Source organism: Nansenia antarctica (genome assembly GCF_963989245.1).
Source record: "Nansenia antarctica genome assembly, chromosome: 14".
Classification (NCBI taxonomy): Eukaryota; Metazoa; Chordata; class Actinopteri; order Argentiniformes; family Microstomatidae; genus Nansenia; species Nansenia antarctica.
This window is the reverse complement of record NC_137684.1, coordinates 22,961,843-22,979,482: the sequence shown is the minus strand read 5'-3', so window position 1 is coordinate 22,979,482 and position 17,640 is coordinate 22,961,843. Positions and strand designations below refer to the sequence as shown.

General features: G+C 46.0%; 1 protein-coding gene across 1 annotated transcript in view; it reads right to left on the bottom strand.

Moving 5' to 3' along the window:
• mical3a (microtubule associated monooxygenase, calponin and LIM domain containing 3a) overlaps positions 1-6,193 on the bottom strand; it is a 48,406-nt gene extending 42,213 nt beyond the window's left edge. The window contains exons 1-6 of the mRNA XM_080545099.1: positions 5,905-6,193; positions 5,010-5,217; positions 3,895-4,011; positions 2,525-2,626; positions 1,800-1,955; positions 1,126-1,226 (exon numbers count right to left, since the gene is read on the bottom strand). Coding sequence (XP_080401225.1) covers positions 1,126-1,226; positions 1,800-1,955; positions 2,525-2,626; positions 3,895-4,011; positions 5,010-5,217; positions 5,905-6,186 — 966 coding nt within the window. The 5' untranslated portion in view covers positions 6,187-6,193. The remainder of the gene's footprint in view (positions 1-1,125; positions 1,227-1,799; positions 1,956-2,524; positions 2,627-3,894; positions 4,012-5,009; positions 5,218-5,904) is intronic.
• Between the last annotated feature and the right edge of the window lie 11,447 nt (positions 6,194-17,640).

The following is a 17,640-nucleotide window of genomic DNA, read 5'->3' as shown; positions in this document are numbered from 1 at the left end:
TTTCCTTCCCCCTCAACCTGTCACCCTCATTAACGATTGGTCAAACTTGGCAGGCCTGCGGACGGAGCGGGCCCAGTGTGAAAACAGCGGCGTCTGAAACACAGAGGCAGTGTGTCCACTCTCACGTCACTGGTCCTGGGCCCTGGGGGGGGGCGGGGCTTGGACCTGGATCTGTCCATCACCCCCAGCCCATCAGAACCGGGCCTCCGAGAGCCCGCTAAACAGCCTGCTCACAGGTGGAGGGAACACTCACTGCACTTCGGCCTTCAACTACCAGAGTGATGACAGCCGATCAAAAAACGGGTTCTATACCCAAAAAAATCAAAGAAATATTTGGATAATATCCAATCCAATTATAAAGGGGTAGCAACAACACTGCCTTTGTAATGGGAGTTTGATTGGGCTTGCAAAATATTCAATCAAAAACACTTTTCCCGAAGGCAGAGATCAAAGTAAGACTTCCAGTCCCCTCGTGTGAACACGAGAGCCAGACTTTTTACCGTAGTTTGATGATGAGAGAGTTGTGTGTCCCAGAGGACTGTGCCGTGTGGTGAGCTGAAGTGTGGGCACACAAACTCTCATTAAGCGTGGTTGAGTTGGCAGTTTGTTCCTGCACAGTGTTGGCTTGGTCAGGCCATTAGGCGGGCACAAGGGCACACAGAGAGATTGTGTGTGTGTGTGTGTGTGTGTGTGTGTGTGTGTGTGTGTGTGTGTGTGTGTGTGTGTGTGTGTGTGTGAATGTGAGTGTGAGAGTGAGTGAGAGAGTGACTGACTTGCAACATAGTTAATGCAGTATTAGCCATTAACTTCGACTGGTCTTGGTTAGTGAGTGAGTGAGTGAGTGAGAGTGAGAGAGACAGAGAGAGAGAGAGAGACATAGAGAGAGAGAGAGAGAGAGAGAGAGAGAGACAGAGAGAGACCGAGAGAGACAGAGAGAGAGACAGAGAGAGAGACAGAGAGAGAGAGAGAGAGACAGAGAGAGAGAGAGAGACAGAGAGAGACAGAGAGAGACAGCGAGAGACAGAGAGAGAGACAGAGAGAGACAGAGAAAAGAGAGACAGAGAAAAGAGAGAGAGACCACAGACGTCTCTCTCACCCCCACAGATCGGGTCTTTGATTACTCACATGCAGAATGACTCCCTTCTCCAGCAGGCTCTGTTTTTTGGCAGTCATGACAAAGTAGTGTGTGTCATCCTTGTAGTAGACAATGTTTTCCAGGTCAATTCCTGGGGGGAAACCGATTGAGAGAGGTTTTGTTATTTCCATTTGTTCAGAACACCAATCCCTTTCCCTGTCCTTGCTGCTGATCCTCCATTGCCAGCCTCTCTACCTGACTTCATTAGGTGAAATGAGGACAACACCAGCGATTACACCACTGAAAGACATAATCTCTAGAGAGGCTCAACACAATCAAACTCTCAACACAACACCCGACTTGTAACCTGAACGTTGTTTGTTCAAAACACGCTACGGACACTATTTTGTTTTTCTTGGTGCTAATTGTTGTTGCTAATGCTAGTACTTGCTAATGCCTTCCCCTTACAACTTACCCCAACTTACTAACCACTCTGAATGAATGCCTAACTGTAACCAGTCGAAGTTAATACCTAATACTGCATTAAGTCTCAAGTTGTTACAAACTCATGACCCATACAGGCATTCAAACGTGTCATATATCAACATATGGACAGCTCGGCTAATATGAACATTTCTGGACTGTTATCTTATGCATGTGCGATAAGCCTATTGTACAACGACAATCCTCTATCTTGGTTGGTGGTGTCTCGGCGGGGACTGACCCGTGGCCTCTCTCAGGTCCTGGAAGAACCTCTGGTTGAAGATGAAGGCCACCCCGCTGATCTCCTCCACCTTGGCCTCGGCCGACGTGTTACGGTTGATGAAGTTGGCCGTGATGGCGATGGCTAGCTTGCCCCGGAACTCCTTCCTGCGGAACCCTGGGGAGAGGAAGGAGACAGGAAGTGACCACAAGGCTAGGGTGACAGGTCGTGATGTGGACAGTAAATGAGCCCGGCCCCCCCACCACACCCCCCCCCCCAAAAAAAAAACATAACTGAAAACAGTGAAAAAATAAATAAACTGGGACTATTAGCAAAGCTTTGTAAAGACTGTAGAATGAGTTTGGAGGTAATGCTAGGCGGTGGCTAGCCCAGAGGGAAACTGCTACAACTGCTAGAGATGACTGCTGAGGGGTCGGGGTAGTCCACTCCACATGACAGAGGTCCCCTAGCAGCCGGTGAGGGCTTGTTAGCTCAAATAGGAAGCAGACAGCCAATTCACCAGTTCCTGCTCTGCTCCGCTGAGAGACCACTGAGCACTCATCTCTGTGAAGACGGATGGAGGAACCAGGAGAGAAGACTCACATGTGCACAACAAAGCACAGGGAGGAGACAGGGGCGATGGCGGTGGTGGTGGTGGGGGGGGGGGGGTTAGAAACCCACCACAGCTGTGTTTTTGAGCGCTACGGTCCTCATTTATTTAAATGATGAAATAATGCTGGTTTTACCTGCCAGTGTATTTCTCCTCCCGTCCGCCCCGATGATGACATCAAACTCCAACTCGTTCACTGGGTGTGTCCTGGGGTGGACCTCAGCCCTCCACCCTATCCCTGCAAAACACACCACGGGAAATAAGGAAGACAGCATTATATCCCGTCAAAGACAAAGACATGAGCAATATGTATTCCGTATAAGCAATTGGGGGTAACAACTTAGAAAAGTAACACGTTACAGTAATATATTGTATGTGTGTGTGTGTAAGAGAGTAATACAATGACTTACTGTGTTCAAATATTATTATTATTTATTTATTTTTAAGTAACGTGTCAGTTATTAATATTAATTTCAGAATCATAACTCTACCGGCATGTTTTTAAAATATTTGTTTAAAGGTCTCGTCTCCTTCTAATAGAATTCATGCTGTAACTTGTTTCCTGTTGTTGTAAAGACGAAAATCGAACAGCAGCTGTGTTGGAATAACGCATTGAAACGAAAGGCATAACATCACTGGCCCTACCCCAGGGCCATCCAGGCCCTGAACACAGCAAAGACCTAGGTTCTGGGCCCTGGACAGTCTGGACGGATTGATGGCAGCTGCTGGATTGAAAAAATCAGGTGTAGTGCTGAGGCACAAATATGTACATTTCAAGCCTGCAAACTGCGACACTTTAAATGAATGTGCAATAACACTATGTGCAATATGACAACCCTAGTCGTCTTATCTGTACAGTATAGTATAGTGGATAGTGTACATAGCCTTTATTTAGGTAAACCAGCTCCTTCCCTTCTTGTTTTTTTCTTCTTTTTTTTTTCTTTCCTAGCACCGGGGGAGCCACCCCTCCCAAATTTCGTTGTTTGGTACCTGTACTATAGCAATGGCAATAAAGACCATTCATTCATTCATTCATTCATTCATTCATTCATTCATTCATCACTGTGATTACTTACTGTATCATCAAGGACACATGTAAGTCCAACAAACTCCATCAAACAATGGAAAAAAACAATCTAATTTAAACCTTGGCTCATCTGATACAGGTAGGCTTATAGTGGAGCTCCATAGTAATATATTAGGTTTCCACGCAAAGTAATATTGGAATGGAACGAGATTATGGTGGTTAAATGTAACAATTAATAGATTACGTTCTCAAGTAACGAATCCCAACACTGCATACAGGATATACAGATACACGCTTGAACGCTCTGCATATCTCGGCTTCCATTACTACCGAGGGATATCTATTGGGATATCTATTATAGATTAGTCTTTTAGGTCTGTGATGCTTAACGCAAACAGACGGTCCATCCATGCACCCCCTAACACCAGACTGTACAGTCAAGTAGACGGTAGTATAGAGAGAAGGGTCTGACGTCTTACTCTCATGCTCCTGGTCTTCGGGGGGCTCGATCAGACCCCTGAATTCTGCATTGACGTGGATCTCGATGCCCAGGAGCAGAGCCACCTTGAGCAGCATCAGCTGGAGCTGGCGGATACCTGCAGAGACAGACAGACAGACAGACAGACAGACAGACACACAGACAGACACACAGACAGAGACAGAGACAGAGAGCCAAGTCAGAATATATTATCATAAGAGCATTGTTTATTGGCCTCCAGCTACTGGAGTCTTTTTGACACTGCAATTAATTTAATCTATTTACTTCATTTTCTATGTATCTACTGTATGTATTTATTCATTCAGCAATTTGGTTTACACATCAACGCAAATGTCAAGTCCTGACATCCTTTTGGCACCAAAAGTCTTGCTTTAAACAAACCCATCACATCCAAAACATTCAAGTCTCTTAGGGTGTGTTCTCACTAGAACATTTGCTTCACTAGGAATTGGAGTTTAGGATCAAATTAGTTTGCTCTGCGTCGTTTGGAGCTGTGAGAACGCGCATTCGATGTCGCTCCCAGAGCAAAGAACCAATGGATGCTCCGCTTGAAAAGGGTGGTTTCGCTCCGGTTAGAAACGACGCATCCATCACTTTGCTTCGCTTCGCTTTTGGTGAGAACGCTGCCTGAGGCAGTCCATAGGAAAACAGCAGCGCACGCGTCTTGATCTGGATAAGAGGACGAACGGGCAATTTTCATTTTTTTCCAAACAACTACCACGTCTGTTGCTTCGATTGCGTATGTTACTTAGTTTACATGGGCTGTGAGAACGCAAATCAGAGAAATAATTTATGCAACAATGTTGCGAACTCATCAGACTTGCTCCGGGTCTCGATTCGGACTTTCATGTGAGAACATGACCTTAGACTCTGTAATAAGAGGGAAGAAAGCAGGAAACCAGTTAACCTGGTCCTACATCTGTAAGCCTACTGTATGGGGTTGAGCCAAACGCCTGTGATTATCGTTGTCGTACTGTAGGGCAAAGCCATGGTAGTGAGAGGAGTTGTCTAAACTAAAGCACCGAGCAGCAGACATCTGGGACCAGGCTGAGAAAGGAGAAGAAGGGGGGGGAGACGTATGACGTGTGGACTCACTGATATGATCGATGGCACCGGCGCAGAACTTCCCGTAGAACTTCTTGGCCCCGAGGCCCCGGAGGTCCTGGATGGTGAAGGGCCAGAGGTGGAGCACGTTGTTCCTGGAGAACATGTCTCTCTTCTCCAGCAGGACTACCTTGGCCCCCAGGAAGCCCAGCTCGATGGCCGTCCGCAGGCCACACGGCCCGGCCCCGATGATCAGACACTGGGGGCGGGGCGGGGAAGGAAGGTCATCATAAATAAGGACATTTTGTTTCGATTTCGAAGCGCCTTTCTGAACAGCCATGGTCACGTGACATACAGTAGACACATGAAGGCGGGTAATACAAAACAAGACAGCAGCTCGTAGAAAAGAGTACCACAGTAAACTCTAAACAGTACACTTCATATAAGGATACGAGATCAAAAAGTAAGGTGATTTATTTATTTATTTATTTTGATATACCATAATACTCCACTATGACTATACTCATATCAAATGCAGGTTTAATGCAGCATGATTCAATGCAGGGTTCCCACACCTTCTGAAACATCAAATTCAAGCACCTTTCAAGGACTTTCAAGACTCAATTCCCTCAAATTTAAGGACCCAACACAGCATAGTTGGAGACAGATCTAGATGAGAATTTATATAATAGGAACAATTAGAGAGAGAGAGAGAGAGAGAGAGAGAGAGAGAGAGAGAGAGAGAGAGAGAGAGAGAGAGAGAGAGAGAGGGGGGGGGGAATTCAAGCACTTTCAATGACCCATGTCTATTTTCAAAAGCTTTTAAGACCTTGATTTATTTTTCTCAAATTCACAAACGTTCAAGGATTTCAAGGACCCCGTGGGATCCCTGTCAATGGCAACAACAACTCAATCATTCTAATCACTGAACAGCACATAGGCCTACCTTAGAGTTGGCACATGCTCGGCCCTTCTTGTACTCCTTCTGTCCGGCCCTCTTGTCTAGCTTGGCCCAGAGGGCCTTGGCCTTCCAGTAGTTGAGCTTGGACTTGAGCTTGTGGTAGAACACCCGGTACTCGTGTGGCTTGAGGTCCAGGTGGTCACAGAGCTCCTGGAAGGACTTGAGCGTGCCCTTGCAGGTGGACGCGTGGACGAAGCGGTCGAACAGGCCGTGGGCTGGGTTCACGAGCCTCTCCCCCCCAGCCCCGACTCCAGTCCCGTCCCCCATGGTCCAGACAGACGTCCAGGCAGGTGGCTGTGCCCGCCCCCCCCCCCGCCCCCTCCCTCCCTCCCTCCCTCACCCCCACACAGGGGTCTCTGGGGTCAGGCCTCCTCCAGCCCAACACTCTCTCCGGTAGGGGGCTTTAACTCCCTGCTTCAGGCATCCTCATCCTGTCAGAAGGAGGAGAGAGAGAGGAGAGGAGAGGAGAGAAGAGGAGAGGAGAGAGAGAGGAGAGAGGAGAGAGAGGACAGGCACAGTGAGTTGGGCTGAAACATTGTTTGAGAACGCCTGCTAAGGTCATAAATTAATGACAAAGATTTGATCAAAGATTGACAAAGATAACGACCAAGATTGAATCAGTATTCTGATTTCAAACTTCCTCGCAGGGTTAATGAAAGAGCACAAGTTCTGTAATTGATGTTATTCTAATTATAGATTGGCCTTTCGGGAGGGATCCTGTGGAATCTGACAGGATATCTCGCCCCTGAAGGAGGTCCACTCTGCAACATACTGTATCGTCAACAGGAAGCTCCTCCAGCAGAACTTAAGACATGCTCAAACTTCAAGGGGGCAAACAAAACAAAATATCCACAGGCTAACACTGGACAGCCTCCCCAATCAGAAACTGTTTGAGCTAACTGCCGTTGGGGAAACGGTACCGAAGCCTTGGGGCTAAAAACCCAGAGGCTGACAAACAGCTAAGCAATCAGGCTCCTGGTGAAATACACTGGAAGGGGGCAAGGGACTGCCACCTCTTAGCCAACCCCACGCACACTGCGGAAATGAACATATTGCAGTAATACACTACTGGATTACTTGTGTACCGTTGGACTGATTCACTGCTGTGCTGTATTATGTTGTATTGCATGTCATGTCATTGTGCTCTGCACATCATTTTGTTGCACTATTGAGGCCACTGTGAAATGACCACTTTACCAAAAGGCCACTTTATTTCCTTGTCATTGTGGGATAACTTTTTTTTTGCTTATTATTACTGTGTTACTGTGGAGTTGTTTTCCTGTATCTGAATGCTGCTCAATGTTGAGGGACCAAAGCCAAAGAATTTTACTTGTGACAGACTAAGTGTACTAAGATGTAGTGTAGTAACTTACTTGTGTAGTAAGATGTAATAAAAGTCATTCTGATATATTGCATTTCACGTCATCAACATTTGTGCACTGTTGAAGCCACTGTAAAATACATCACTTTATTACTTTAACAATGTAGGGTTACTTTTTTTACCTACTTATTAATATGAATATGTATTATATGTTACTTATTATTATTGTGTTTAGTTTTTTATCTGAATGCTGCAATGTCAATGTTGAGGAACCAAAGCCAAAGAATTTCACTTGTGTACTTTGCAAAGTAAAGTACAGTAAGATAAAAGTGATATAGGAGAATTCTAATTGTTCAGATCTCTCTTTAAACACATACAGGAGCAGGAGCAGTATCAGCACAGTACCTGCTGGGCATTGCAAAAGAGGAGTAGCAGTCCAAGTGGCTTCTACTCGACTACTGTATATAAAAAGGACCACTATCCTCTACGGAGGCATGTTGAGGCAACCAGAGTGCAATGACTTCAGGTCTTAGACATGACCTTGGCCCACAGCAGTGTTTGGCAGCAGGCGAGGGCTTCAGCTGCGGCCACACGGCCTCAACCTCTTATCTAGGAACGGGGCTACCGGAGACAGGAAGTCCAGCGAGCAGCACACAACATAACATAACACAAGCCAAACAGGAAACGCACCGGGCACAAGTGTGGACGCTGCCCTCAGTGGCACAGCAGCACTCCAGACTGACTCCAGACACAGGAAATCCCTCTTTCATCCCAAAACACTTTCATCCAAAAACAAATCCTGTTCATTCAGGCTGTGGTCGTTCTATGGCACCCCCCAACTCAATAACGTTGCTATTGTAGGTAACTCAAAATAATTGCCCCTGTAACTGCTACTGTAGGAGACCTAATAATAATAATAATAATAATAATAATAATAATAATAATAATAGAAATGTATATAGCGCCTTTCACAAACCCAAGGTCGCTTTACAAGGGAATGGGACAAACAGAACAGAGCCAGAGAGACAAACACACAAAACAAGAAACAGTGAAACAGCTACTACAGGTTGAATGCAATGGTGAATAGGTGGGTTTTAAGGGCACAGGGCAGCTTTGAATATTATGTCCAGGGTTGGAGAGTCGTGGATATCCTAACTTGTATTGACTCTGTTGTTGTCTCTTGTCTTGTGTCAACAATACGTTCACCTGTTATTACATGCAGCAGGTTGGTGTTGTGCGTCCCAGCCTTTTCACCTCAGGGAAGTGATCACTGCTCACGCTCTCTGGTGTCTGTAGCTCAGCTGTCAGGACTGGAATGTGTCTAATGTGCTATGTCACCTAGAGTGGATTACACTGTAGCACAGGGAGGGGCTAGACTACCTTTAAATACAGTAAGGAAGTCTAATTGTGGTACTACTAGTAGTAGGAACACTAATACTACTACTACTACTAATAATAATAATAATAATAATAATAATAATAATAATAATAATAATAATAGTCAGTATTTCTCAAGTTCAAAGCATTTCAATCACAGACAGACAGATAGTCAGAATGGGAGAGTATTGTTGTGTTGTCGTCTTGTAGTTGTATGTACTGTAGCTTGTTCAGCATGGCCAATAAAGTTTAATTGAATTTAATTGAATAAGGAGAATCCTTGAAAAATGTAGTCAGATCTGAACAGCAGTGATGAATGTACGACACTGATTCAGCCAGTTTGGTGAATAATGGGGATATTGCTATGTGCCTAGTTTGCATAAATTCCCCAGGCAATGAGGCAGAACCTTGCCTAGAGCGTTAGAGGTTGCAGAGTTCACAGGCTTCAGCAGATAGTCACACTCACATCAACTCTTTCTCCCTCCAAAATCACATTTTCAAGGTTTCAAACGGAGTGACAACAAGGCAGTTCTGTACAGTAACTCTCACAAATATCTAAATGTATCTAGGCTAATTACATTACAGCTGACTATAATAACACTCACAGATTGAGCAAGTTGTGTATCAGGAGTTACAGTAATACAGGCAAGAACTTACATTCAAAACTTACATCTCACTTGAAGAAGCATCAATGTGAGTTGTGTTTCCATAAAAGTAAAGCGAATTACAAAAATGCGTGACAAAGCAACACTAAAACGAAGCTTACTAAAAGCCTACTGCTGACAGTAGAGATACTGATAAGACACATGGGTCGGGTGTGTTAGAGACCGAATCACAGACAGACAGACCTATTGAGTTTAGAGCTGTGATATTTTTTACCCCAAGAATCATCTGGAACTTACAAGTCATATTTCGAACTTTGAAGATTCCATCATTTGGAACTTGGAACACATTCCACCAGGAAGACCTAGGTCCATAGTCTTCACTGCCCCGTACCTGTTCTAAATAAGATGTTGAAAGAATGTGTGTGTGTGTGAGAAAGAATGTTTATTGGAGAACTGCATGTTTACAGTGCTGTCATAATGGCTAATGAGTTTGACCTGTGCTCCACATAAGCATCTGTGTGTAACGTAACGTTATCTTAATTAGTGCATGATGTGGAATTCTCTGGGGAGATCTCTGGGGGGAGCTATCACACCTTTATCTTACAGCATCAGCCTGGTTCAGATAAACTGACGACGTGTTGTGGTTTTTGGAGGTCTAGCCGGCGCTGCCCAAGCAGGAAAGCTAGCTCATGGAAAACCCAAGCCACAGCAGCAGCAGCAGAAGATGAAAGGAGGGAGGGCAGGTAGTGGCACAGGGGTCGGCCGGCCGCTCTCTAAACACCCTGCCAACTCCTCGCTACTGTGAAAACAAGCTGTGGGCTTGGCTCGTCCTCAGTCCCAGACCCCAGCTCCCAGGCCCCAGACCTGGAAGTGCCCAGCCAGCCAGCCAGCCAGCCAACCAACACAGCCAGCCAGCAGAGAGAGGGCGTCTTCACTGTGGCCCACATCCCCTTTTCCTCTACCACCTCTACCAGCCACACGGCACCCTCCGGCAATATTACATAGTCCCTATTTCCACCCTCCCTAAATAGGCTACATAAAAAAAAGCTCCTTGAGAAGTCTGTCTGCACCTGCAGCTGTGCAAAGTCTGTGGGGGTCACCTGCTATCATCTCCCCACCTGCACAGGTGGAGTATCTCAGTTCCTCCCCGGGTCACACCCACCCTTAACCCAGGGGACACATTAACAGACAACAGCAACAACACGGAGCAACTGCAGCAGTAGCCTATTCCTTTGATTATCTCAATACTCATTCATTTATTTTACAAAACCAAAGCTATTTTCGGTGAAACACAAGACAAGGCGCAGCTGTGACTGAGGTGGGATTTAGGCCCAGGAATCCCAACAACAACCACGTACGTTATAGAGACACTGCACACAAGGCAAGTGATGATAGCGATCTATTCTAGGGCTATTCTTAGCTATGCTTTTTTACCGCCGGCTAAACGTGTGAATTAGGCTACAGCACTATCAGTGCCAGATGGTAAATGGCCAGCCAGTGGCTGTGACTGCATATTTGTGTTTCTATTCATTGGTGGTGTTGACATAAACCCAAATACTGCGCTGTGGAATCCGATCAATGCTCAGTATGTGTAGCTAGCGGGTAGTCACTACATAGTACACGCCGGTCAGTAACATTCTCCAAGTGTATTTCCAACTCAGTTACAATGCTCTAACCAGAAGTTAACAGTACTAGAGACACTAATGAGACTAATACAACTGTATTTTCAGAGGCCATACGCGGAACATAACACTGTTTGTTTTCTGTCGTGGAACTCCGGTGGCAGAACACGTTTTAAACACCTCTGAAGTTACAGCTGTCATATCCCAGCATGCCCTCTGATGCTCTATGGGCAGTTGTCATCTGACAGACGTTAGACAGAGGCTCCAGACGTTAAACAGAGCCCTGATGGGAGAGGAGAGAGCAGTCCCCTCCAGCTTCTGGAACGCTTCAACAAGGCCAAAAAACAGGCCCCAATGTGGAATGAGGTATTTGTATCTCACACCCCTTGTTTGCTCTGGTTAGGACAATATCACCATATTTGAGGGCGAAGTCAAATTGAGACTGGACATTAAGCTCTTTCCGTGGTCGTCGTCACACCCTCTTGTTTTCTCTAGCGGGACAATAATCCCCATACTTGAGGGTGAAGTCAAATTGAGGTCTGGACATTAAAGTTCTTTCGGTGGTCATTCCCAGGGCCCGCACTGAAACAGTGTGAAACCACACCAAACTGAAGAGTCACTCATGGAGACCACGGGACTCTTGGGTCTGGGGGACACATGTAAGACCATCTAAAAGGAGCATGTACACAAGATTCAGCTCGCAGAATTACAGCCGTGTCGTGACTGCGGCACACTTCTAAAGGAAGCTATAAACATTTAATAACCCCAGTAAGATGTCCTAGGGGGTCGTTGGCTAGGGCTGGGTCGTCCACGACAGGATGTGCCGTGTCACCAGTGTGCTGGATGTTACATCGTGTGTGTGTGTGTGGCTACGGTTCCCTTTTGAAACGCTACACCCTGCTGCAGATCCCTGCTGCCTAGCCATGCTTGTCCCCTTCCAAACCCAGGCTGGACTAAACTATAATTAGGCCTAGATAGAGCACTGTCTAAGGATACTCGTATCAACACCACCAAGAAATGCTGACGTGCCATGTATTTCTATTACATAGAGTAGGGTATAAATACAAACTCAGCACATTCGGGGATTATCATGTATCAGTGGTGGGGAAACGTTAGCCTACCGTTAAAGTTATGACTTACTTATTTTCCCGAATGGGAGAAGGGCATTCACATATTCACACAGGGACATTAGCTGACTGAAGGAACGCACTGGTTGGAGAGAGAGGGTTCAGTGAGGGGGGTGGGCCCCTCAACGCAAACACTAATCTACTAAATCAAGATGTTTTTATAATGTGTATTCAGAGGCTGTCCGTCCTCTCTCACTAAGACTACAATCCATCACGGTTTTAATGGGGAAAAAACAAAGGAAGAAAAAATACTGTGAGCAGCAATGTTGCCTCAACTCTCACTCACATAAAAAAAAAGATATATCTCCTCTCCTCCATCTCCTGGCATCTGGACACACTGCTGCAGGCTCACACACACACACACACACACACACACACACACACACACACACACACACACACACACACACACACACACACACACACACACACACACACACACACACACACACACACACACACACACACACACACACACACACACACACACACACACACACACACACACACACACACACACACACACACACACACACACACACACACACACACACACACACACACACACACACACACACACACACACACACACACACACACACACACACACACACACACACACACACACACACACACACACACACACACACACACACACACACACACACACACACACACACACACACACACACACACACACACACACACACACACACACACACACACACACACACACACACACACACACACACACACACACACACACACACACACACACACACACACACACACACACACACACACACACACACACACACACACACACACACACACACACACACACACACACACACACACACACACACACACACACACACACACACACACACACACACACACACACACACACACACACACACACACACACACACACACACACACACACACACACACACACACACACACACACACACACACACACACACACACACACACACACACACACACACACACACACACACACACACACACACACACACACACACACACACACACACACACACACACACACACACACACACACACACACACACACACACACACACACACACACACACACACACACACACACACACACACACACACACACACACACACACACACACACACACACACACACACACACACACACACACACACACACACACACACACACACACACACACACACACACACACACACACACACACACACACACACACACACACACACACACACACACACACACACACACACACACACACACACACACACACACACACACACACACACACACACACACACACACACACACACACACACACACACACACACACACACACACACACACACACACACACACACACACACACACACACACACACACACACACACACACACACACACACACACACACACACACACACACACACACACACACACACACACACACACACTATGGTTTGCTTTTGCAGTTTTGAGGTTAGATTACATCACACTCTGTTCTAAAAATAGAGCAGATTACATGTTGGAGTGGACTGTTTATATTCAATGCACTTTTCCCTGCTTGTTTTACTCAGAGTTGATATTTATATTTAGGACTTTTCCCCTGTTGGGTCACACGGAGAGAGGGTGTCAGTCAGGTCACATGGTGTGTTTATTTGGTCTAGGGCCTAAGTGTTCCAGTCCCCCAAATGATTAAAGGCTAAAAGGGAGCGTTGGCTTAAATGAAATAGTGCTACAAGATGCCCTTTCACTGTCACCAACAGAGAACAGATTGCTGAGAGATTTGGAGAGTCATTGCCGAAGTGCAGGGAATGGATGGAGTGTCAAAACAAACAAGTCACCAAGCCTTGAGGAAAAAGTCCACAGCATTGGCTAAACACACACAGTTTACAACAGTGTGTGTGTGTGTGTGTGTGTGTGTGTGTCTGCCTATCCTGAAATAACATCCTCTCCTGGTCCAATGCTTACGCTTCACCCATCCTGTTCTCATCCATCAGGATCACAACAGAGAGGAGAAGGGTACAAGAGGAGGAGAGGTGTCCACTTTAAAAGTTGCTCTGAATAATTTTCCAAATAATAATTTTATATTTTTATATCCGGTAACAAGGTACTTCCACACTAAACCATCCACTCATGTGATCTTTTTAGATCCTCCTTTGAGCCAGTGAAAGGTAGGCTACATTCGTTGGTATTCTTATTAAAACACATCTTTTCTCCCTGGCCTTTGACCTGAGGTGAGCCTGCCTCCCGACACTGCACTTTTTGCACTTTTATTTCTGCACTTGTATTTGTATTGCACCTTGTGTTTAGTGTATTTTATCTGTTGTTTTCTCTTTTACTAGTGTGTTATCTGTTAAGCACTTTGGGCAGCTGTTAAAATTGTGCTATACAAATAAACATTACTTACTTACTTAAATAATACCATTTTGTCTCCTTGTAACTTGAGATATTCTATATTCATCGCCCCTTAGTCCTCCCTCTCAAACTCCTGATTATCAGTTGAGAAGCAATAAACCTCCAGACTAATTGCAGGGCCAGGCAGTGGCAGGTGTGTTCTATTTGAAGTTGCCTGGGAGCTGTAAATAGAAGGATCATAATTGGACAGTTGGACTGATTTGTTCTATCTTACTTCTGCCTCATATATCCCCCTTGGTCTCTATGTACAGATCATTTAGGCTGGCCAGCTGCTACAGCTGAAGACTGAAGTCCACCACCATGTGACATGTGAAGTACGCAAAATAAGGTTCACTTACAAATCAATATACACCAAAAAACAGGGTTCCCACACCTTCTGAAACGTCAAATTCATGCACCTTTCAAGGACTTTCAAGACTCAATTCCCTCAAATTCAAGGACCCAATTACACAGCATAGTTTGAGACAGATCTAGATGAGAATTTATATAATAGGAACTATGCGCTCACAGGCAACAATTAAAAAGAGAGAGAGAGAGAGGGGAATTCAAGCACTTTCAATGACCCACGTCTATTTTCCAAAAACTTTTAAGACCTTGATTTCTTTTTCTCACATTCACAAACGTTCAAGGATTTCAAGGACCCGTGGGAACCCTGAAAAAATGACATTTCGAAATCACTTCTTTAGTCCCAAAAAACGATTTCAACATCATGACTAAAAGTTTATGATTATACACTCTATAAATCATCAAGCAGGGAAAATGCTCCATCATCCAAATCCTTCCTGCTCCTTTCCCTTTTACAGCTTCTGTCCTTCCAGTCTCTCTCCCTTTGTTCCAGAGAGAAGGGTAGAGAGAGAAGGGTAGAGTAGAGAGAAGGGTAGAGAGAGAAGGGTAGAGAGAGAGAAGGGTAGAGTAGAGAGAAGGGTAGAGTAGATCTCTGTGTGAACTCTGCAGTCCGAGCCTTCAGGGACTGTTCCGGAAAAAAGGTCTCCCCATGCTCCAGGATACATAAGACCCCCCCAACCCCTCCCTCCCCTCCCCCCCCCTCCCTCCCCTAACACACTGCTGTCTGACTGAACACACGGCGATGGTATGATGTCATCCTACCCCTCCCCTCCCCTCCGACAGTATGTCCTCTGTAGAGCGGCTAGCCTAGCCCCTCCCTGATAAGAGCAGTCAGGTGGTGTGTGGATGGACCGAGGGCGTCAGGGAGGAACACTGTGTGGCAACAGTGGTGGTGTGTCATATCATCACACCATCAACATCATCCCTGCCCTTCTCCTGGCGCTTTGGGAATGAGGTCAAAGTTCAAAGGCGGGCGGACAGGGCAGAGGGCACTGGAGAAACGTGCCGCGCCACGTGGACTTGAGTTTTGGGAGAGAACGGCGTACAGCAACATCTTCCATTTCGTGTGATTTGTCCTTTTCTAGAGGGTGGTTACTGGTTACGTACTGGTTCAGGTACTGTCTGGTGCAGGTCAATACTTGTGCGTGTGTTGAATAAGGCCGTTCTGTGTAGAGCAGACATCCACATTCCACCTGCGAACTCTGCCTGACCTGTCAATCATCCTCTGCTCTGCACATGACGGTCTGCCACTTCACCACCAGCCAGACTGATTAGATAAAGGTGTGTGATAACTCCCCAGAGAGAATTCCCCATCACACGCTCAATTAAGATAAAATTACACACAGATGCGGATGTGGAACCCAGGTCAAACTCTGGCTCCGAAACAAATCCATTATGACAGCACTATTAACATGCAGCTCTCCAATAAACATTATTTTGTCAGAGAAAACAGTTATGGGGCTGAGAAAACCATGGACCTAGGCCTAGCTGGTAGAATATTAGGCCTACTGTATGTTCCAAGTTCCCACGTATATGTTCCAAATATCATGATTCTTAGTCCCTACAGGAGAGTGAGTGTGTGTGTGTGTGTGTGTGTGTGTGTGTGTGTGTGTGTGTGTGTGTGTGTGTGTGTGTGTGTGTGTGTGTGTGTGTGTGTGTGTGTGTGTGTGTGTGTGGTGTTCAAAAGGCTATGGATAGACAAAGACTACGAGCCCATTGGGTGAACGAAGCGTTTGTTGACTAAAAACCGAACTAGCTTCTGGCAAAGTCTGTCTGCGAACCATCTGTCTTTTAAATCTCATATTATTCAGACAAAAAAACAGTGCTGCTGAGATACTCATTAAAAAAAAAAGTAGAAAAAAACGATTCTGATATCGGAATAATAGAACTCCAGAGAGCAGGCGTTTGAACCCAAAATTGCTCAAATGTGTGGGGGGAATGATTTCACATGGCCTCACATCTTCGCGCCAGACTGAAAACCCATTCCCAGACAAACTGATGCTCTGCAAGAAAAACCTCTTGATCCTAGTCAGATTCCTCATTCTCGCAGAGTAGGCTCTGGCTAAGCTCCTCATTGGCTAGTAAGTCAGGTTTCACAGAGCCTGGCCTGTCCTGCCGAGCCCTCGGAGGGGAGCGGATAAGTGGAGCATCTCCCACTTCTCCAGCCCTACCGCTGACACTCCTCCAACAACCTCAACCGCTACTGTGAGCCCATTTCCTTCCCAATGTCAACATGTCCCATAAGCTCAGCTCTCCTCTCAGCACTTGTTTCAACACTCCTCCTCTTCCTCCTCCTCCTCCTCCTCACCCCAAAGCAAAGAAGCGAATGGCGGGTCAAGGACACATGACAAAGAACATACACTTGAATCGGCCATTCCAGAATTGATTTAGCCAACCCCCCAACCGTGACTTAAGGCAAATTCATTAGTTACGGGACTAAAACTTACAGCCGAAGAACTCAAAATCTCTCTCTCTCTTCTTAAACGAGTCAAGGGGAATATTGAGCAACAACTGGGCTCTTATCTCACATCAAATGTTTATTAGTAACGGGAGCTTGTGTAATGTGAGCCTTAGTCGTGCTCTGTCTGCTCTGTGGTACCCTGCCTGGTCTGTCAGAGGAGGCTGGCGGCAGGAAGGCCCATCGTCACGCCAGGGACCTGGATCGCCTTCTCAGCTCACACTCTGTGTCTGTCTGCCGGGGAATCAGGCGTTTACAGACAGGCCATGACACAAACAAACACAGGAAGCAAGTTCAAGGAACACACACAGAGGAAAAGAAAAGATACAGCACACACACACACACACACACACACACACACACACACACACACACACATTGATACTGTACACAAGTCACCTAACCC